The following is a 22,516-nucleotide window of genomic DNA, read 5'->3' as shown; positions in this document are numbered from 1 at the left end:
TAGCAGCCCTTAGGGTTCTCAAGGCGATGGAAGGTATTCCCATGAAACGTCTTTAGAATCTTGTGCAGCCCGTGGCGGGGGTCCATGTGAGTATTTTCCCACATTATTACATTCCTTTCCTGCCTGATGAGTGACATCCCACTTGGATGTCACACTGGATCCAGAATGGCCTCCACAGCGCCCCTCCCCCCATCCCGCCCCTTAGCCGTGCTGCCCCACCCTTCCACCCCACACCCCGCCCTGACCCCTCCCAGAGTCTCACCTATGGGCATCAGCTCCATGACCAGCTTGGGGTAGGCGATGTTGGAGCAGCCAATCTCGGCCCCACAGGCCCGCAGGCACTCGGACGGCACCACGCAGCCCACGTCATCTGCATCAGAGGGATGCCCAGTATATCCCAGCTCGCCCATCCCACCCTTCCCACAGCTGTGAGCACCTGGATCTAGCAAGACCCCAGCCCGGCGGGGCCCTGCGATGTCACCATCTCTGACCAGGAGCTACGTGGTCCTGGGTCCGTTTCCCAGGTTGGGTCATGAGATGGGGTTGGCCTCAGAGCTGTTCTGGTCCCTAAACCCTTGACTCTGTTCCTTTCGGTGTCCTCCGTCATAATGTCTTCTCCCTGTCCCAGGCCAGGTCAGGGAGCTCACCTGCGGTGTAGCATTGCCCATGTGAACAGTCTGCTGTTAGAAGCCATCTGGGGTGCTGGTCTCCCTCACCCCCCTCCTGCCCCCAGCCCTTCTCCCCGGAGGGGCAAAGGCAGTCTAAAGGGGCACCTTCTCCAACCCCGGGGCTCAGAGATTTAGGCTGGGGCCTGTCCCCCTAACACCACCCCCCCAAAGTTATCTCCAGCAGCTCCTGCAGGACCTGAAAAATAGGGGAGCCCAATCACACCCTGGTCAGAACTCTCTAATAGTTCTGCCATCCGCAAGACCCTCCTGTCATAGAGACAGAGGCTGGGCTCCTCCGGACTTGGCCCCTTCCTTGCTCCCCACCCCCTGCACCTTCCTCCAGCCACACGGGCCTCCCTGTCACCTGAGGCCTTCCCCACCAGCCCCCCTGCCCAGGCCTTCCAGGGGGGACCGGCTCAGAAGTGACTCCTGGGTCCATCCCCTGAACCCCCCGGCCCCTCCACATTTTTCCTCATCTCTTTGCTCAGGACCACTGGGGCCTGCTGATTTGTTTCTTCCTCTTCTTGGTGGACGTGGGTGGCTAGCTGGTAAGAAGGGGACTATCACCGTGGCCATCTCCCCAGAGGCAGGAGGGGCACACACCGCTCATCTGTGGGTGAGTGCCAGGACTGAGCCCTACATCCAGGCCTCCCTAGCAAGCCCCCTCATGCAGAGCCCTGTTGGGGGGCAGGAAGCGTGGGCCCCACTCCCAGAGCTTGCCCACAGCAGCCGGCCTCCCGAGCACAGTGCGGGAACAGTGGGCAGCCCGCATTCACGTGTTCCTCTCACCAAATACTCCTCATCACCCCTGTGGCCCCTGTCCCTCGGGATTTTCAGCAGGGGGCCCACAGATTCGGAGCAAAAGAGAGGAGGGGGATGGCCGGGGAAGTTCAGAAAGAGACACAGCTGGACCAGCGCTCTAGGGCAAAGGGAGGCCAGTGTGGGGGCTTATATTTCCGTCAGGCAGGGGGCAGCAGCATTCCCCTCTGCAGACCAAGCACTCCCAAGTTCACCACGGCCCCCTCCAAATGACCCTACTGAAAAGTCCTTCCATGGCTGTCCAATCCACTGCAGTCTCAGATCCCCTTCCTCCAGGCTAGCAGGGCTGGGGAATCACCCCCCACCCAGCCATCCTCAAGGACCTGGCACCCTGATCTCTAGCCCAGACCCTCTCTTGCATCCAGGTACCTGTAGCATCCACTGCCAGTCATCCCACCTCCCAATCAGTGTATCCAATCGGACTTGTCCCCTTCCACCTCCTCCACCTGGTAATGGCTCACTGTCCTTTCTCCTCCCCTCCCCTTACCCAGCCCCTAGCCCCCCAGCCCCTTGGTTTCTCCTGCCACACCCCTGCCTGCTTCACTTGGCTCCTGCCCTGCTCCTGGGCACCAGCCCCTCCCTGCCCCCTTCTATCCCCCCCATCCTTGCAAAATGACACCTCTGCTCACACTACTTCCTTCTCAGAAGCCCCCCTCCCCCACATGCCCAGAGCCAGGGCCTTTCAGGTCCCTGTCAACTGGTCCCAGGTCCTCCCACCCAGCGTGTGCGCGTCAGCCACCCAACCGGCTGCTGTTTTCTCACACACGCCCAGCGCTTGGCCGCCTCCAGGCCTTTGCAGACGAGGTCCCCTCCTCCCAGGACTCTGTCCTACCCTTGTTTACCTCCTGCTCCCTGGCCCATTGCAAAGGGCTGGTCCTCTGAGGCTTTCTCTGACTCCCTCTGCACCTCCCCGCTCCCCAAGCAGGCAAAGCAGCTTCCTCTCAAAGGCTCCTATGGCGGAGGATTGAATCATGATAGTTTGTCTGTGGATTTCACCTCCCCCCACCAGACTGCGAGCTTCCCCAGGGCGGACACTGGGTTTGAATCATCTCCAGGTCCCAGGTATCACTCAGTTCAGGGCTGGGAACATTTGTGAATGAATGAGTGAGTAATGGAGTGAATGGTGGTAGAGAAGGAGGCAGGCACTGGAGGAGAGCAGGAGGAGGAGGAGGAGAAAGGATGCCAGAAAACAGTCATGAAAAGGTCCAGGCACTGCTTGATCCAGCGGCAGCCCAGCAGTGGACTGGAACCCTTGGGACCAAAAGGGCATAACTTGGCTGGGACACACAGTGGGACCCAGGTCAAGCCCCAGGCCCATGGTGGGACTTTGGGGTGGGGGGGGGTGGGCACTAGGGTCCAGCATGCAGAGGGCAGGTGATGGGCCCCTCCTGACAGGTTCTGGGCCTGCACTGGCCGGCTCTGATGCCCGGACCCAGCCCTCCTGGGAGAGACGGGTGAGGAGTCACAGCCACATAATGGCTCAGAAAGCCCGAGTCAGGAGATTCTGGCCCAGTTTGTTCAGCCCATTCCAGGCTCTGGGCATGGGCCTCTGCCTCTGGGCACCACTGGCTCGTTTGCCTGAGTTTGTGCTGAACAGCAAGAAAGAACAACCTCTCCTTTATGTCAGCAGCAGAGGTGTCGCCATTAAAGTCCCCTGAATGTGCTACCTTCAAACAGTGAGCAGCCTCAGGACAGTGAAGGGAGGGGGGATTGCTTCTGAACTGGGCAAGAATCAAGGGGCCTGGGGGCTCCCCAGCTGGCTCGACTTTTGCATCGGCACCTCTGTCCAGCCAGGGCCACACCAGAAGCCTGGGGGCTGGCCCTCTCCTCATCCCCCATGTCCTCCCTCCCTGTGGCCAATACCAAGTCCAGCCACTGGGCTTGGGGACCAGGTGAATTGCATCACCTCCTTACTGCATCGCCTTGCCCCCTCTAACCCACCCTCCTTGCACACAGCAGAGGGACCTTCTAAAACCATCCATCTGCCCACCTCCTTCCTGCTCACACACTTCTTTGGCTCTCCGTCCCCTGCAAGAAGGACCACAAGCCTCTAAATGTGCCATTCATGGCCCCCTACCCACTTAGCCAGTTTTAGCCACACCTCTGGGCCTCCATGTTTGCTGTTCCCTCTCTCGGGAATACGGTCTTCCCTCCTTCATAAACTCAGGGAATTCATAGGCGTTCAGACTCTCAACCTGTGGATGTTTGTGCACGCTTTAGGCAATATCCTCGGGGCACCATTAACTCTGTGACCTGTGACAGCCTCTGCCAGTGTCTCTTGATAGACTGAATGACCCTTTCCCAAGGAGGCCACTGGACATAAGATCATGAGTGCTAATCAAGTTGCTCCCCACTCCCTAACCAGCCCCGGCCCATCCCAGGGAGAAAGTCCAGATGTAGATGTTGCAGTAAGGAGTAGGAGAAAAACACACAGACCTGGGTTTAAGTCCCACTATCCCAACACCATACTGTGTGATCTTGGGTGATTATTTAAGTTCTCTGAGGCTGTTTCTTCCCCATAAAATCCTTCTGGGGGACATCCAGAGACCAAAACTCAACCTCAACCTAAATGTTCCACCTGACACAAAATTAATTCACAATAGATCACAGATTTAAATGTAAGATGTAAAAACTATCAAACATTTGGGTGGGAAATAGAGAAAATCTTCAGGACTAGGCCTAGGCAAAGAGTTCAAAGACTTGACAGCAAAAGCACTATGCATAAGAGAAAAAAATGGATTAAGTAAACCTCAACAAAATTAGAAGTTCAGTGTGAGACACCTGTGAAAAGGATGAAAAGAAAAGCTACAGGACAAAATCAATAAAGTTGCAGGATACACGATCACTATACAAAGATCAGTTGTGTTTCTATAGACTAAGAATGAACCATCAGGAAGAATAAATAAGAAAACAATACCTCTCATGATGGCATCAAAAATAATAAAATACCTAGGAATAAATTTAACCAAGGAGGTGAAGGACCAGTACAATGAAAATTATAAAACACTGATTAAAGAAGTTGAAGATGACACAAATAAAAAGAAAGATATACCATGTTCATGGATTAGAAAAATTCATGTTGTTAAATGTCCATACCACTGAAAGTCATCTGTAGATTCAATGCAGTCCCTATCAAAATTCCAATAGCATTTTTCACACAAATAGAAAAAATTTCCTAAAAATTTGTATAGAACCACAAAACAACCCAGATAGCCAAAGCACTCTTAAGAAAGAAGAGAAAAACTGGAGACATCACACCCCCTGATTTTAAACTATATTACAAAGCTATAGTAATCAAAACCATACAGTATTGGCACAAAAACAGACACATAGATCAATAGAACACAATAGAGACGACAGAAATAAACCCACAACTATATATAGTCAATTAATTTAGGACAAAGGATTTAAGAATATACAATGGGGAAAGGACGGTCTCTTCTATAAATGGTGTTGGAAAACAGGACAGCTACATGCAAAAGAATGAAACTGGGCTACCATCTCAAACCATTCTTAAAAACCAACTCAAGGGGCGCCTGGGTGGCTCAGTGGGTTAAGCCACTGCCTTCGGCTCAGCTCATGATCTCAGGGTCCTGGGATCGAGTCCCGCATCGGGCTCTCTGCTCAGCAGGGAGCCTGCTTCCTCCTCTCTCTCTCTGCCTGCCTCTCTGCCTACTTGTAATCTCTCTCTGTCAAATAAATAAATAAAATATTTTAAAAAATTAAAAAAAAAAAACCAACTCAAAATGGACTAGGGATTTGAATGTAAAATTCCTAGAAGAAAACATGGGAGGGGTGGTAAGCTCCTTGACATCGATCTTGGCAATGATTTTTTTTTTAATTTGACACCAAAAGAAAAAAAGGGGGGGGGGAGCTACAACAGATTAAAAAGCTTCTGCACAGCAAAGGAAATCATCAACAAAATGAGAAAGCAACCTATAGATTGGGAAGAAATATTTGCAAGCCAAAAAACTGATAAGAGATTAATAGTCAAAATATATAAAGAACTCATACAACTCAATAGCAACCCCCCCAAAAAAGAACCTCAAAACAAAATCCAATTAAAAAGTGGGCAGAAGATCTGAATAGACATTTTTTCCAAAGGCAACATACAAATGGCCAATGGGTACATGAAAAAGTGCTCAAAATCATTAGTCATCAGGGCTATGCAAACCAAAACCACAATGAAATATCGCCCCACACATGTTAGAATGGCTATCATAAAGAGAGAAAGAGAGAGAGATCACATGTATTGGCCAGGATCTAGAGAAAAGGGAATTCCTTTTGTGCATGTAGGTGTGCTACTGGTAGGAACCTAGATCAGTGCAGCTACTATGAAAACCAGTACATAGTTTTCTCAAAGAAGAACTAAAAATAGAACTACCATTTTACCCAGCAATGCCACATCTGAGTATATATCTTAAGGAAATGAAATCACTACTTTGAAGAAATGTCTGTATTCCATGTTCATTGAAGCATTCATCACAATAGCTAGACATGGAAATAACCTCAAGGGTCCATCAACAGATGAATGGATAAAGATATGACATACACAAATAAACACACACACACACAAATATTATTCAGCCCTGAGAAAGGAGAAAATCCTACCATTTGTGACAACATTGGTGGACCATTATGGGCATTATACTAGATGAAGTAAGTCAGGGAGAGAAAGACAAATACTAAATGATCTCACTTACAAATGGAATCCAAGAAAGTTGAAGTCAGAAAAAGAGAGTAAAATGATGGGGCTGTGGGATGGAGGAAAAGGAGTGATCTTAGTCAAAGGGTACAAACTTTCAATTATAAGATGAATTAATTCTGGTGATCTAATGTACAGCATAGTGATTATAATTAATAATATTGTATTTTATATATATATATACATATATATAAAGATTTTATTTATTTATTTGACAGGGAGAGACACAGCGAGAGAGGGAACATAAGCAGGGGAGTGGGAGAGGGAGAAGCAGGCTTCATGCCAAGCAGGGAGCCTGATGCAGGTCTTGATCCCAGGACCCTGGGATCATGACCTGAGCTGAAGGCAGTTGCTTAACCAATTGAGCCACCAAGACGCCCCTGTATTTTATATTTTTTTAAAAAGTTACAGACCAGCAGAAAATACTGTGCAGGCCATAGACCTGACAAAGACCTTGTATTTAGAATATATAAGAGCAGGGAGCCCGGGCCTGGGTGGCTCAGTTGGTTAAGTGTTCAACTCTGGGTTTTGGCTCAGGTCTGGGTCTTGGTTGGGGTTGCGGGATAAAGCCCCATGTCAGGCTCTGTGCTGGGCATGAAGCCTGCTTTGAGATTCTGTCTCTCTCTCTCTGCCCCTCCCCACCACTGCTCACACTGTTACTCACTCTCATTCTCTCTTTTAAAAAAAAAAAAAAAGGAGAAAAGCTCTCAAACTCAAGGGGAAACACCAAACAATCCACTTAGAAAATGGGCAAAAGACATGAACAGGCATTTCACTGAAGAGGACCAACAGCTGGCAAATAAGTGCATGAAAATATGTTCTATGTCATTAGTCATTAGGAAAATAGAAATTAACTCCATAGGAAGAGATTATTACATATGTATCAGTGTGGCTAAGATAAAAAAATTGTGACAACATAAAATGTTGGCAAGGATGTGAAGAAACTGGATCACTCATATATAATTGGTAGGAATGTAAAAATACATGATACAACATATATATGAATGAATATATAAACATGCATATGAAGGTTCGTAGCAGCTACGTTCATAATAGCCCCCAAACTGGAAACAACCCATGTCCTTCAGCAGGAGAGATGGTTGAACAAACTCTGGTCCACCCATGCCATGAATACTAGCAACAGAAATGATACAGATCATTAAGCTACGGACATGCACATCAATCTGGATGACTTGTCAGAGAATTATGCTGAGTGGGAGAAAAAGCTAATCTCTAAAGGTTCTATGCTACACTTTCCATTTATATAGCGTTCCTGAAATAACAACATTGCAGAGATGGAGAACAGATTTTGGGGTTGACAGGGTCAGGGATGGAGATGTGGGTATGGTGGTAGAGAGGGAGGTTTTGGTGATGGTGGAACAGTTCTGCATCCTAATGGCAATGGTGGCGACCACACAAATCTACACACAAGATTGCGCGTGCACACACACACCCAGGAACACTTGTAAACTGGTGAAATCCGAACAGGTTCTGGATTGCACCAATGTCAATTTTCTGGCTATTGTGTTACTGTTACTGTGTGTATTGTATTGTGTTCTACAAGATGATGCCACTGGGAGAAGGCTGCCTGCCTATGACCTCTCTGTTGGTGTGCTGTTGTTCTTTTATTTCTAACAACTTCCTGTGCATCTGTAAATATGAACAGGTAACTGCAAGGTTGGAGGGCTTCCTTTTCAGCCCAGAGAGCCAGGACTCCCTTCATGAGCCCCAGGGTTAGTCATAAGGGCCAAAGGAGAAGCTGAAGCCCAGAGACTCTCGTTCTGGGTCTCGGGTGGCAGTGAGGCTATATAAATCAGCCTTCAGGGCTCCCAAGGCAGTGCTTGCCCCTGGGGACTGCTGCCTCTCCTCTGTGGCTGAGTGGGGTGGGGAACACAGGGTATATGCATAAGAGTTGGGTCTGACTCCAGCCCTCAGCAGCCCTCTCTGGCTCTCCCCATCCCAGGGTTCAGGTGGGCACTGCTCATCATCTGGGACCAGTCCCTGGGGGCAACCCGTCCCAGTAAGGAGCAGGGATAGGGACTAAGAACTGGGTATCTACCTGCTCTATGGACACCAGGTTCCGTAAAGGCTCCTTCCTGAGTTTGGGTAAGACGGTGTCCTATCCTTGCCATGGGGTCTCCCAGTCCAGTACCTTAACTCTGCTTCCACAACTGGACAGCTGGGTATCTGCACAGACTTCCCATCCCACCTGGGAAACTGGACACTGATAGGGTTGGACCAAGGTTACCAACCCTGGGAGTCAGGGGGAGGAGCGCAGAGACTGTTGAGTTGCTGTGTGTTCTCAGTAAGAATACTGTCCCTCTCTGGGCTCCAATGTTCCAATCGTTGTTGGACTTTGGTCCCTGGGCTTTCCAGAATTCCGCCACCCGGCGCGGGGAGCCGAGGAGGAGGAGCAGCCCACAGCCACCCCAAGCAGGTATCCCTTCGGGGTTGCGGGTGGGGGTGGGGTGGGTGTCTGAATCAGCTTCCGGCCCCGCCCCTAGGGCGGCACGTGACCGCAGGTGGCGGCGGCGGTGTGGGCGGGGCTGCATTAGTCACCAGTCCGCCGCCGCCGGTGCGCTGCGCTCTGCCTGCGCGCCTCTCCTTGCCGGCTCTGGCCCGCGCCCGCCCGGTAAGCGAGTCCTGGCCCGCCGCCCCGGATCCTGTGCCGGGCAGCGGCGCTTCCTCGAGCCTCCTCCGGGCAGGCCTCTCGGGTTGCGGGTCCGTAGATTTTAAGACCCCGTGCCCTTCCCGGAAGCTGTCAGAATGCAGGGCGCCGCCGAGCTGGGCCAGAGGCCACCCGGGTTGTGCCCTGCCTCCCACTCTTGGAAACTTCTGGGAAGTTCCCTGCCTGCCCTGGTTCCTCCCAGAAGTTGCCTAGGACTTTAGGCAGCTCCACAGTTCCTCCGGGATGTGGGTCCCCCGGCCCCTACTGATAGAGGCGCACCGCACCCAGGCGTGGGTCCCGCCCCACCGTCTCGCCCACTGCCGCCCCACCCCCGCCCTGTCGCCGTGTCGCCCCTCCCCGGTCCCGCCTGCACCCTGACCTGACCTCTGCGTTCACTTGGGCTCTCCCGCAGGCTCCCTATGGGCAGAGTCGCTGAGGCACTGGTGGAGCCACAGAGCGCGCCGGAATTCAGGAGCCCGATCTTGTGGAGTTCTCTGTCGCCCGCCCACCCGGCACAAGCGTCGTCTGGGCAGTGGCAACATGGCCTTCTCCCAGGTACAGTGTCTGGACGACAGCCACGTCAACTGGCGCTCCAGTGAGTCCAAGCCCGAGTTCTTCTACAGCGAGGAGCAGCGGCTGGCTCTGGAGGCCCTGGTGGCCCGTGGCAGGGAGGCTTTCTATGAGGTGCTGAAGAGGGAGAACATTCGGGACTTCCTCTCGGAGCTGGAGCTCAAGCGCATCCTGGAGACCATTGAGGTGTATGACCCAGGCTCTGAGGACCCAAGGGTTGCCAGCAGGCCCCGGGGACCTGAGGACGATGGCATTGGTGACAGTGAGGAGGCCAGCAGGGCAGGTGGGGACCCCACCGAGGCCGAGCCACTGCCATCCCTGGAGTACTGGCCCCAGAAGTCTGACCGATCCATCCCGCAGCTTGACCTGGGTTGGCCCGACACCATTGCCTACCGTGGTGTGACCCGGGCCAGCGTCTACATGCAGCCCCCCATTGATGGGCAGGCCCACATCAAAGAGGTGGTGCGGAAGATGATCAGTCAGGCCCAGAAGGTGAGCCAGCTACTGGGTGGGGGGGTCCCCTGAGGGGAAGCTGGCCCTGTGCACCAGAGCCAGCCCCCAGCATCTCTGCCATTTCGGTGCGCGTGAACTCACAGCACCAATGCGGAGACCATGACACCATCCCTTGTGGTCTCTTTGCTGCTCCCAGGCTGCCTCTTCCCCTGGCCTCCTGGGGAGTGACTTCCTCGCCCTCTCTGAGCTTCTTTGTGAGCTTTGGGACGACAGAATCTTCCCAGGCTGGGATGGTGAAGGGACCTCCAGCGTTGCTTCTTCCCTTGCCGCGAGGGGCAGTATCCCTGGTTTGGGTAGTCATTCTCAGCCGACCTGAGGCCAGGCCTGAGCTCAGTAGAGGGTGGTGAGTGGTTAGCAATATCTGTGCCAGTGCAGGTGTTTCTAGCAGACTGTAACCCTTCGCCAGGCCCCAAGCGGGGCAGCGGATCGTACGAGCCCAGAATGCTGGTTTTGGCGAGCATCCTGGCTGACAGAGCCTGGGGAGACTCATAGGCAGAGAAACCAGAAGTGGGTCAGGAGCTGACAAGGTGGCCATGGGTTAGGTTTCTAGAAAGGTGGAGTGCCTGTCCCTCGCGGACAGGCAGTCTGACCCTGGCAGAGTCGGAGAGCCTGTGTCTCAAAGCCTGGCCTGCATCCTATTCCCAGGCAGCTTTGCGGTTCAGGTTTCTGATATATAAAGTGGAGGGGAGCCTGGGGCTGCGTCTTTGGCTGTTGAGGAGATGGAATCGGGTGACCAGAGTGAGGAAGAGTTTCAGGAAGAGGAGGGAAAGTGGGAGGAGGAAGGGGCCTTCATGGCTCTTGGGCAGCTATCCTACCCCACACCTGCCAGGGGGTAGGCAGGTGCGACTGATGTCATGTCTGATGAAATTGTGCAACCCAGTCCTTTGGGAGGGTCTGTTGGGGTCCCTTGACCCCTTTTTTAAAAATGGGGAACTAAGACCCCGGGGCTGGGCTTTGACCTGCTGTGCCAGGGTTCCCTCTCCTCCCCACCAGGAGTAGGAAGGAGACCGACACCAGATCCCTGCTTGGCTTGGGAAAGGCCAGCGCGTCTAATCTTCCCCAGACAGGAAGACTGATGGCCTGGCCCAGCAATGGGACCAAATAGGGGGACCTGGGGCCAGGCTGGGCACGAGGCATCCTCCCCACATGTCTGCAGCCTGGTCTGAGACCCAGCCATGCCATGCAGTCCCCTGGGCTTCTTGTAACTTCATTTGCTCCCCATGAAAGCCCCACCAGGTTGTTGGTGTTGCCTGTCCAAGGTGACATGGCTGGGGAGAGGTCCATCTCGGGTTGGAACCCTGGTCGGTGTGGTACCTCAGTCAGCGCAGCTGCCTGACCCCTCTGAGAAAAGCGGCTTACTTCTGAGCCTGCCCCCTTGGATGGCAGGGAGCCTCTCAGACCCAGCAGGAGGGTCTAGGGTCTTCCATTTGAGAGCACAGAGAGAACAGGGATTTGTTCGAACCCCACGGCGCCATGGTGAGCCATGCCTCTGCTTCCCATCCTTTATACTTGCTTGTCACATCCATCCAGGGACCCGTGGCCAGCATAGTGTGTGCGCGTGGGTGGGCAGTAATGACAACAGCTACAGGTTTTTGTGTGCAAGGCACTTGGTAATTTCAGATAGTGGGATCTGCCCATTTTCCAGATGTAGAAACTGAGGCACCACTGGTTCATCTCTGCTGATGTCACCTAGCAAGTTATTGGGTGGAGGGGTGGGGACCAGGCCTGTTGTCATCCTTAGACTCTAAGATGGGTCCCCTGCCCATCCTGGCCTGGACAGAACACAGAGACAGGCAGGGCAGGGAGGGGCAGCCCAGACACACTGCCATCAAGCCTCCCATCTGCCCTGCGCCTGCTGCTTCCCAGGCTCCGGCACGGGGCCGTGCTGCTGACGGATGCTGACGGCCATGCTGACAAGGTGCTTTCCTGGCCTGCCCGCCCGCTGGCACTGGGAGCTCTCCCTGCTTTATCTCTCCCCGTGAATCCACATCTTTCCCTTCACCCTGCATCCTCTTCTGCACCCCACCAGCAGTAGTGCGGGGAGAACACTCCCCAATCCCCAGGCCTGGGATGGGGAGCCTGCTGTTCGGTTGCCTGGCACAAACACTGACCCCCTGCCAACTGGGCACCTGGGCTGGGGCTGCTGGTGCTGACTCAGGGCAGCCTAACCCGCCGCCTCCTCCTCCCCCTGGCCTGTCAGCAGGGCAGGCAGACCCTGGGGCCGGGAAGTGACGCAGCACACACTCAGCCCGCCCCAGCGCGGCCGCCAGGGAGCGGCTGTGTTCCCATCAAGGCTGCTGAATTCCCCCCTTTGCCAAAACATGAGAACGAAACTAGTGGGGCCCAGCACCGGGAGCCCAGGGTCCCAGCTCTGCCTCCACCGCTGGGAGACCTAGAACAAGCCCCAGCTGTTTTCAGAGCCCCAATCATCTCGTCTGTAAAATGGGTACAGGCATTGACGATTGGTAAGGGTCCCTTCAGCTCTGACACGCTTTTGCCCTGCGATTCTGGACTCTTCTGGGGGAGGAGACCAGTGGGTTCCGGGTCTAACCGTACTGGCTGTATGGTGCTGAGCAGGGAGCTTGTGCTCTGGGACCCGTCTTCCAGCACCACAGGGCTCTGAGATGTTAACCACCCCACCACCACCCAGGACCCATGATCTACCTGGGGAAAAACCTCCTTCAGGGTTGCAGCTGCATACCAGAGGCCGGGCCTGTAACGTCATGCCTAGGAGGGATAAGCCCCAGCCTCGCTCCCCTGCCGCCTGCGAGAGAGAGAGGGGTGAGGCTGGGCTGGGTCCCAGAGGGGGCTGGGGAGGGAGTGCCCCCAACCCCATCCACGACCTCGGGGAAAGGCTCCTAGCTGGACCCCTGCACCAAACCCAGACAGTCCGGGGAAGGTCCCAGAGCTGGGGGTGAATCGTGGACAGGTGAGGACACTGAGGGAGCATGAGGGCGAGTGAGTGAGCACGACTGACTAGAACCCACTTCTCAGGTCTGCCAGGCCCGGGCTTGGGAACAGAGAGAGCCAGAGAGGTCCAGTGTCTTGCCTCAGGCAGGAGGAGACTGGAAGCAGGTAACCCCACAGTGTTTTCGGTCAGCCCCTGCCTTCACACACTGACGTCCTGGCTCACGGCTCAGCTCCCAGAGAATAAAAGCAGCTTAATGAGGCGCTCGTTAAATGCCAGCTGTATGCCAGGTGCTGAGCGGGCACTTTACCTGTGCTGAGGAGGTGTTGCCTCCTTGGGGCGGATGAGGGACCCGAGGCTTAGTGGAGCCCAGAGAGGGCAGGCGCCTTAGAGGAGCCGGGCCCAGAACCTCGGTCTGGGCCCAGAACAAGGCCCAGAACCTTGTCCCCCGACGGGAGCGGCATCTTGGCTGTCCTCTCTGGGCCCTGCCCCCAGTGGGAGCGTTGACGCCTTGCTGCTGCCCCCAGCTTGACTCAGGACAGTAAAAGCCCTTTCATGAGGCTCCTTGTCCCCATGAGGCTCCTTGTCCCCATGAGGCTCCCAGCCACCTGGCTCTCCCGGGGGGGTGCTGGTAGAAGTATGAGCACATCAGGACTGGGGAGAACAGGCCACCCAAAGCTGAGACCCCTGCAGGTCCCCCAGGAGCAGGAGGGAGGGCTCTCATTTCCCCTGAGCTCGCTGGCACTAGGCTGTCCCCTAGAGGCCGTGGGAAGGCCCGTTGAGCTGTTTCCAAGGCGTATGCGGCGCTTGCTGGAACCCAGGTGAGCAGCAGCAGGGCCAGGCTCCTGCCGCAGAGCTGGGGAGGGGCTCGTGCCTGCTCCCACAGTTCCCAGCCCAGGCCCAGGGCCCTCGCCTGCCAGGTGGGGAACCATCTGATAACATAATCCCAGGTGTCAGCTCCATCCTCTCCAAGGCTTCCTACCCAATGGCGTTTGCATCCTAATTGAGACTTTGAGAAGAGCCAGAAGCAGCTCTGCCAGGAAGGAGGGCCCGCAGCTCGGGCCGGGCGCACGCTGCCTGCCTCTGGCACCTGGTGCTGGGACAGGCAGCCTCCCTGCTGCCGTCACGGTCCTCCCTCCCGCGACCTTGTTGTCATATTCATGTCCCAGATGAGGATACTGAGGTTAGGGCACTGAGAGTGGGGGCAGAGCCTGCTGGCCTTCACCTGAGGGTCTGGTCTGGCGGGTCTGCATGGCACTCCTGGTCTCCCGGTTTCGCCAAACATCCTGAAGCCAAGGGACCTCCCCCCAGGCCAGCAGAGAGGGGCCAGTCCTCTCACAGTCCCCTGGTTTTCCTGTGCGGCGCTGCCACCCCCTTTGCTGCATGGCCTTGGGCCTCAGTTTCTTCATCTACAAAACGGGGATTGGACACTTGTCTTGGAACAGTAACAGTGGTGAGCGCTCACGAGCTCCTGAGCTATCCGAGGACACTGAGTGCAGGTCAGGGCCTCACCTCCGCTCCAGGACTCTGCCCTCTGTCCTGCCAGGCTCTGGCCTGCCTCCTTCGTGGCTTCTGAGGGCTCTCCAGGTGTCCTCCCAGGCTAAATGCAGTGCAGGGCAGTGGGAGGAGGGACTTGCAGACCACACAGACCCATGGCCAAGTCTCTATTCCACTTAGTTAGCCGTGCTGTCCCAGGATGGTCACTTCGCCCCTCTGGCCCTCTGTTCCTGCCTCCTCGTTGCTACGGTGATGCCAACAGCCACATCAGAGTGGTGGAGAGAGTGCGGTGTTTCATCAGTGCGAGTTCTCTCCTCTCTTCCTTCGTCTTCCCCTCTCTCCTGACAGTCACTTTGGGAATAGTCTGGGTTGCAAAGTAGTGAGCTCCCCGTCCTGGAGGAGTTCAAGCAGGGGCTTGCCTGCACATAGTAGAGACCAGTGGGCAACAGGTGGCCCAGGGACCTCGGGTTTTCTCTGGCTTGCAGTGGGACCTTGGGCAAGTCCTTTCTAGGCCAGTCCTGGGGGGTTGGGAAGCTTAGTGACACCACAGCGTCTGTCACTCCCGGACCCTGGGAAACCTGAGGTTTTACAGGCTTTCTAATTAGTCTGAGATTTTTCTATTTGAAAATCCTCAGCTGGTGCCATTCACGGATGCCCATGCGGGGGTCTGGTTGGCCAGACGTTAGGCCTGCAGGCCTGGAAGTTCACAGGACTCGGAGGCCCCTTGGGGGCCGGTGGGAAGGGGACGGGGCCTGTGCTATCCCGCTCATCCACAGACACAGCCCGGGTCACCACCCAGCCTGGGTCACCACTCAGCCCTCCCCCACCCTCTGCTGGGCCTCTTTCCCCTGCAGCATTCCTGAGCCTTGGTCAGGAGGCCGATGTGTATCTGGGGAAGGCTGGAGACGCAGGGCAGGGCCCACGCTGCTGGACTGGGCTGGGTCCCCGGACAGAGGTCTCTGGGCGTGACCAGTATGTGCCTCTTGACCCCATCCTGCTGTAGCCGTTTGGCGCTCAGGAGGCCTGAGCCTCCTTTAATTGGCCTTAATGAGGCTTCTGTTTTAATAGTGCAGAGGGTGGGGAAGGCGCCAGGTTGATGCCTGTCAGAGGGGCGAGACTCGGGTTATCCATCGCAAGCCCCCATGCGACTGAGAAGAGAAGCTGAGGCCATGCCCTGGGCCACCCCGGGAAGGAGTGGCAGAGCCAGGAGGCCCTGGGGCATTTACCTTTGGGCAGAGCTGATGGTCAGGAGTTTGTTTCAGGAGCCAGGGTGGGCTTTTCAGGGCGGCAGGTGGAGTCAGCTAGAACATACACAGGATCCCCTGCCAGGGGAAGAGCTCTAAGCAGGAGGCCTCTGCCACCAGCTGACCATGACCATGTGGCTCTGGGACAGGGACTTCCTCTCTGGACAGTGGTAGTGGTCACTGCTGCCTCTGCTTAGTCCTTAGAAAAGGGACATCTGAGAGTGCCAGAAAGCTGGCCTGGTTATCCTGCCCTTGGCTTGGGTCAGCAGGTGTTACTGACCTACACAGACTCTGTCCTTGGGAGGCAGGACCACCAGGCTGTTCCCTTGGGGACAGGCCTTTGGGACCCAGAGGATGGGCAGACTGGTTTGGAGAGTGCCAGAAGTGAGGAGGAATGCCCCCACCCCTCACCACCACGCTGGGGCCAGGGGCTCCCAGGAGTCCTTCCCAGTGCTTGGAGAACCTTCTAGGCCTTTCAGTCTCCTTAATTCTCCTTAAACCATTAGGTCTGAAAAAGTCCTTATTTCGTTTTTGGTTTGGGAAGCTATTTTCCCTGGGTAGAGAATTCTAGGGTAATTGTTTTTGCCTTTAGTGCCTTAAAGATGTTTGTTGCTCCCCTATTCTCCGGTTTGTGATTCTTCTACGAAGAAGTCTGCTTATCTCCACCCTCGTTATATAATGATCTTCCTCCCTCTGGCTGCTTTTCAGATTTTCTCTTTCTCACTTGGGCATTAAATGATGGGATTTTGATGTGCTTCAATGAGGTTTTCTTCCTGTCTCTTCTGCTTGCAACTCACTGAGCTTCCCTGACTGTGGATGGATAATTTTCTTCAAATGTGGAAAAATTACGGGCATTACTTTTTCAAACATTCTTCTGTCTTCTCCACACCTTCATACCTTTTAAGACTCACAATTTTTTGTATCCTAGACCCTCTCAGTGGGCCCTGCCCCCATGCACTGATGCTCTGAGCCGATCCTGGTTTGTCATTCCCTTTCCATGGGTCATTTGGGATCATTTCTACTGATGTGTCTTCAAGTTCACTCATCTTTTCTTCTATGGTGTCTAATTTAGTATTCATCCCATCCAGTGTATTTTTCACCTAAATTGTTACTAGTTTCACATCTTGAGGTTCACTTTGGTGTTTTTAGGCTTTATTAGTGGGACCAGAGCTGATTTAGCCCAGGGTAAGAGCTGGACCATGAACCACATGCTGGCTTGCAAAGCCTGAAGTATTTCCCATGTGGCCTTTACAGAAGAAGTTTGTTGGGCTCTGGTCTAGGGCTTATTTGCCCACTACTCAGTTAAAACCCTCCTGAGGACTCTTTGCACAGGCCCTGAGTTCTAGGGAGCTCTGCACTCTAGCTGTGGGGAATGTAAATGACTCCTGCATCCTGCATGAACACCGGTGACCATTTCAGCTGCCTCTTTCCGGCAGTCTGGTCCCAGCGTGGGTGGTCTCCTTCATGCATGTGATGCTCAGTCACCAGCTGAAGGGTAAGGGGACACCCTGTATGGGGGTCTGGTGTTCACTCTCTACAGCCCTCTCTCTTCTCCAGTATTCCATCCAGAACATTCTGGCGACCATGCCCTGAGCACACTCTGCTTCCTTGATTCAGGGAGACTGCTAGACTCCATCAGGGCCCCCTCCCCGATGCTGCAGCTCAGGCGGTAGCTGAGGCAATCTCAGGCTGATCTTATTGTTCCCCTTCTCTCCAGGAGCACTGTGCTTGCTGCAGTCCTGTTGTCTAGGGTTTCATAGATTTGGCCTGGTTTTTGTGGGTTTTTTGTTTTGTTTTGTTTGCTGGTTAAGGCCAGAAGATTAGTGTAGGTTCTGTTATTCTGTGGTGGCCGGAAGTGGAAGTCGAATCCAGGATGCTGATGACCATCTTTTGAAACCTTAGAACAGCCCACAGCGTTCTCTGTGTCGTCTCTGTGAGTGACCAGGTGGTGCCAGCCTTCTAGCCAGCACAGAAGAGTGGAGATGGTGAGCGATGATTCCTGGCTGGTGCGCCCCAGAGGGTGCCATAGGTCAGGTGGGCCAGGACTCCAGTCTGTTCGAGGAGGAGGTGCTGAACACGGGCTCTGGGGCCCCGAGTGGCCTCTGTGCCTGCCTTAATGCACTCTGCCCGCCAACAGCTGTGCAGGTGGGCCTCGTTACTGCCCCCTGGGGAGACGGAGGCTCTTGCCTGAGGTCCCCTGTCTTCCCCTGTCTGCTGCCTGTGTCGCCACCATCTAGGAGTCCATCAGGGCCTTAGCGTGACAGCTCCAGAGCTCTGACACTTTGCAGATGGTGACATGAGAGCCACAGAGGGCCAGGGCCTTGTGTGCTCGTGCTCTGTTTGTGTGGCTGCTTCTGGGCTCCAGGGTGGGTGGGGCATGTCTGTGTCCCCTTTTCTGTTCTGGAGCACTTGGAAGGGAGAGCCCAGGACTGCCCCTCTCTGAGCCTCTTCCACACAACTGCATGGCCGGGGAGGGTAGGGCAGATGTTGGAGAGGGAGCTCCAAACGGGAACCTGCTGGACCCTGAACTGGCTCTCAGAGTCCAGACCCTTAGGAGACGGTGTGCCACTCAGTCGGTTGCTGTGGCCTTGCCAGAAACACAGACATGGTGCGTGCCCCAATGGCAGGAGCTGCTGGGAGTGTGGCTCTAGGCCCGGTGTTTCAAGGGCCAGCTAGTGGGGTTAGGGCCCCCTGGGGAAGAGGAGATGGCGCCGAGGCTGAGCCCCTGGGCAGTGGTCTTCTAGCTGTGTGTGGAACCCCTGGGGCATCTCGCCCCTGCCCTTCCTCCCCCAGCACTTCCACACAACTGCCCTACCCCCAGGCCCATGAGCACAGTTCTGCCCCAAAAGTGGATTCTGTGGTCACAGGAAGTCCATGGAACAGCGCCGGGGCAGGGGTGCCGGGAGCTGCGGGCCGGGTGTCTGCCTGCAGTGGCAGGTGGAGGTCCCATGCCAGTGGGACAGAGGGAGGCGGAGTGGTGGTCAGCCCAGCAAGATGTTCCAGCTAGCTCAGACAAGCCATCAGGGCACCTGGGCAGGGCCGGGCCCAGGGAGTCGGGGATTCCCTCAGCAGGTCTAACCTCAGGCCTCACATCCCCCTTCCCCATTTTACAGATGACGACACAGACCCAGAAAGAGACATGACTCATGTAGAGCTGGACCCTGGCTTGGAGCCCTGAGCTCCAACTCTGGGCCCGTGCTGTCCTTGCCCAGGGGCTCAGACTCCTGTGGCGGCCCCAGGGGGGACTGGGGGATACCAGCACCCCCCACCCATACCGCTGGCCCCAGCAGGAGGTATCACGAGGCTTCCGGCTGTGTGCGTTGGGGACTGCAGCCATGGGTGGGGGCTGCTGCTCCTTTGTGGCTCAGACGCTGCCCCCCTTGTTCACGTCCCCCCAGTAACCACCTGGACAATGGAAGTGCCCGTGGTGGGGGCATGGGAGGCTGTGCCCGAGATCGGATTGGGGAGGGCGTGGTAAAAGGGGCTGTGGGGAACCCTTGGAGGAACACATCTTGGGAGCTTGCATATACGGGTTATTTGGGTCTAAAGCGTGTTCAAGCCCCGTGCCTATACTGATCCCTGCCACGTTCCCCTCTGCTCCAGCCTCACCCACTGCATGGCTGGCCCCCCTCTGGGGCACGGCTGTCCTCCTGCTCCCCCTGGGTATCATCCAGACCCCAGTGTGCTGCCCTTTGGGGCTGAAAACGGGGATGGTTGTCATGGGTATCTGGTCCCTTCTGGTTCTGTGCCTTTCTTCAAAAAAGGACTTTCTGATCCGTGAGATACAGGGACCCCTGGAGACCTTCCTTGCCTTGGGAGCTGGTCTGTGTCTTCTGGGTATTCTGTGTTGTGGGGCTATTGTTGCCCTGTCGGCTCCCCAGCGACACCAGGACTGGGATGTGGGATGTGCGCATGCCTGCCGGGGGACCCCCTGGCATCTGGGCACTTGCTCCCGCTGCTTATGTGGACACACCAGTTCCTGTGGTCCTGAGGCACAGGGTTCAAAGCAGGGACCCAGGCCACCTGTGGAGTCACTTTTCCAGTGCAGTCACTTAACATACGGCAGCACAAGGGTGGTCTCCAGGTTCCAGCCTCCCCTCCAGTGTCTTCGTGGCTTTGGCCCTGGCCTTGCGTGGGACCCTTCTGGCATCTGTGTGAGCTGAGCTGCAGTAGGGGACAGCTGCTGTGCCCCTCGACGCTGGGCCAGCAGCTTTGGGCTCCAGCCATGATGCGTGGATTAGAGGACCATAGCAGTGAGCGAGGCTGACACCCGCATTTTGCAGATATTGAAACTGAGGGCTGGAGAGGGGCCACGGCTTGTCCTGGGCTTCCCTCGTTCCTGTGACCCAGACCACTAGGTCACATTCTTAGTGGACAGCAGCTCCCTGAGGCTTGCCTTAGACCAGGCCGCATGCTGGCTCCGAATGGGGGCTCTCCCCTGGATGAAGTCACAGCTTTGTGTGCCAGCTGGGACACCTAAACAGATAATTAGGCAAGGGAGTGAACCACTCCGTGCCTCAGTTTCCTCATCTGTAAAATGGGAACAGTGACTACTGCCACACCGCCTGTTTGAGGACTGAATGTTACACCATCCTGCAGCGCAAAACCCGGGTTCTAGCCTCGAGTGTCTGGCTCCAGCTCTCCCAGGTCCAGAATGGGGAACAGTATGTGGGACCGGGGGGCCTCCTTGGGGAGCAACAGGCCCCTTCCCCCAGCATCATCCCAGTGCTTCAGGAATGCCAAGCACCTCTCCCCGCTCCTGGCATCAGCTGGCACCTGTTACAGGCCCTCTTCTGACTGCATCTTGGCACGGAAACCAGTGTCTCAGGAGAGCTGGCACTCAGCCCTGGGACCCCATGGGAGGGACCCACCATGGGGGGACAGGCCCCAACAGATTCAGGCCCACTGCATCCAGTACCCTACCTGCCAGAGGGTGATGTGGGGAAGGATACACGAGGAGTGGGTCCTGCTGGGGCATGTCCCCCAGCCCAGGCCCAGGGCAAGTCCTCATCTGCCATAGCAGATGGGGTCTGGAAGCAGGCCTGACCAATCTGGTCGGGGATAGCAGTGACAAGGGAGCAAGGGTTGATGTGTTGTCTGCCTCCAAGGAGACATGTGTCAGCTGCGCCCTTCCCAGGGTGGCACAAGATGCTCTTTGCCTCCAGGAGTGCCTTATCCAGGGGGTTCCCAGGGCTGACTCTGGGGCTGTGAAGTCCTAGGCGAGAAAGTTCCTGCTACCATCCCGTCCACCTTAAGGTCTCTCATGCTCAACTGGTGAAGTCCAAAGCTGTCCTGAGCCCACCCAGCTGTCCTTGTGTCTCATCTGCCCCTCAACCATCTCCTTGCCAAGCAGTCTCTGGCCTTTCCATAAATATGTCCTGGGATGGGGAGCTCACTCCCTGTCAAGACCCTTGCCTCACTTTGGGTCAGAAGGCGCCTCCTGTACTGACCCCAACGTCTGTCTCTGTTAGTTTCCCCCTGCTTGTCCTAGCCCCTGCCTAGACTGTACCCGCGCCCTCTGCCCCACCGGAAACAGCCCTTCAGAGACCCAAAGCCAGCGAGCAGATGTTCCCCAGAGAATGGAGTGAATCCTGGGCCTCAGCCATGACAGAGCCCAGCTTCTCCTGCAGCTCCCTGCCCCTACTGGATCACAGAGAAAGCTGGGCCTGGAGAAGCTAGGTGTTTTCTCTGGGTCACACAGATCGTGTCTGGGACAGGGCAGGGCAGGGAGGAGCCCACACGGGCCTACAAGGGCTAGCTGGGTGAGCTCACCCGAGCGTGTGGACTCATCCCTGGCAGGCCCCAGGCTGCCTGTCCCTCACCCTGCACCTACAGATCAGTGTAAGGGAGCCTGTCAGGCCACCCTCACGGTGGGGGTGAACTTGGCTCCCTAGTAGGCCTACATAGGTTCTAGACTGACCACTCCCAGCTCATTATAAGGCCGAGTCCCTGGCCTCTTAAGTCTTTTCTAGAAGGTTCTCGGGCCCTGGACAGGGCAGTGGTGCTGGTCTCGAAGGGCTAGAGGGGTCGGATATATGTGTTGGTTGTCAGCCTCAGGCCCCAGTCCCCTGTGCTCCCCTTGGCTGCCCAGTAGCACGGGGAAGGAGGGATGAGAAGGAGGGCCAGAGATGGTCACCAAGCTCCAGCTGTCCCAAGCATCTGCTGACTACCCCTCAAGCCAGATGAGCTCATCCCAACCACCCTGTTCTTCCCCTTTGCCTGTCACTGCCTACGTGGGGCTAGGGCCTGGGCCAGATGCACTCTGACCTCTGGGGCCCCACCCTGAGCCAGGGCCTGGAGGCTGGAGGTCGGCTGTTACGGGGACAGATGTTGTCACATAATAGAGCGCACGTGCTGGTTTTGGGCTCTGTTCAGACAGACAGGAGAGGCGGTAGTGGAAAGCCTGCCCAAGCCCACGCCAGCCCGGGGACGCGCAGGTGACCTCAAGAATGCCTGTGCCAGCTGCTGTCTTCCTGGCTGTTGACACATATGGTCTACCTCAGCATCCCAGGGTGGAAGGTGGCAGGTGATGGTGTGGGCTGCTCTGGATCAGGAATGCAGGCCAGGAAGGGACCAGAACGGGGTGCCCCCGTGCTGAGCCCTGATTTCTGATCCCGATGAGGAGGGCCGGCTGCCCTGGGGGCTGGCCCCAGCACGTCCCCAACCTCAGGATGCAGACGCTGCCTGGCTCCCAGGCATTCTCTCCTCCCTCACAGGCCTCACTGACCAGGATACAGGGCTTTGTTTTCTGTTGTTTTGTATTCCGGATATACAAGACATGCTTCTCCAGTCCCGCGGCTCCAGAAAGTCCAGTCTGGGCTACAGATTGAGAATCTTGTACCCTAAGCATTGAACCCTATAACTTTGGGACCAGAGAGGCCCCCAGCCCATCGCTGCCAGTCCCAGTGCTGAGGCTGGGGGGTG

General features: G+C 55.8%; 2 protein-coding genes across 3 annotated transcripts in view; one reads left to right on the top strand and one right to left on the bottom strand.

Annotated features, from left to right (window-relative positions):
• Positions 1–22,516, bottom strand: part of SLC5A10 (solute carrier family 5 member 10) — a 58,786-nt gene that overhangs the window by 7,533 nt on the left and 28,737 nt on the right. For both annotated transcript variants that reach the window (XM_045083662.1, XM_004776553.3), the window contains one exon: positions 263–370. In XM_045083662.1, the coding sequence (XP_044939597.1) occupies positions 263–370 (108 nt within the window). The remainder of the gene's footprint in view (positions 1–262; positions 371–22,516) is intronic.
• Positions 8,741–22,516, top strand: part of FAM83G (family with sequence similarity 83 member G) — a 30,628-nt gene continuing 16,852 nt past the window's right edge. The window contains exons 1-2 of the mRNA XM_004776552.3: positions 8,741–8,824; positions 9,273–9,922. Coding sequence (XP_004776609.1) covers positions 9,401–9,922 — 522 coding nt within the window. The 5' untranslated portion in view covers positions 8,741–8,824; positions 9,273–9,400. The remainder of the gene's footprint in view (positions 8,825–9,272; positions 9,923–22,516) is intronic.

The sequence above is a fragment of the Mustela putorius genome, unplaced genomic scaffold (genome assembly GCF_011764305.1).
Source record: "Mustela putorius furo isolate JIRA1106 unplaced genomic scaffold, ASM1176430v1.1 tig00000731_pilon_pilon_pilon, whole genome shotgun sequence".
Classification (NCBI taxonomy): domain Eukaryota; kingdom Metazoa; phylum Chordata; class Mammalia; order Carnivora; family Mustelidae; genus Mustela; species Mustela putorius.
This window is presented reverse-complemented; position numbering and strand designations above follow the sequence as displayed.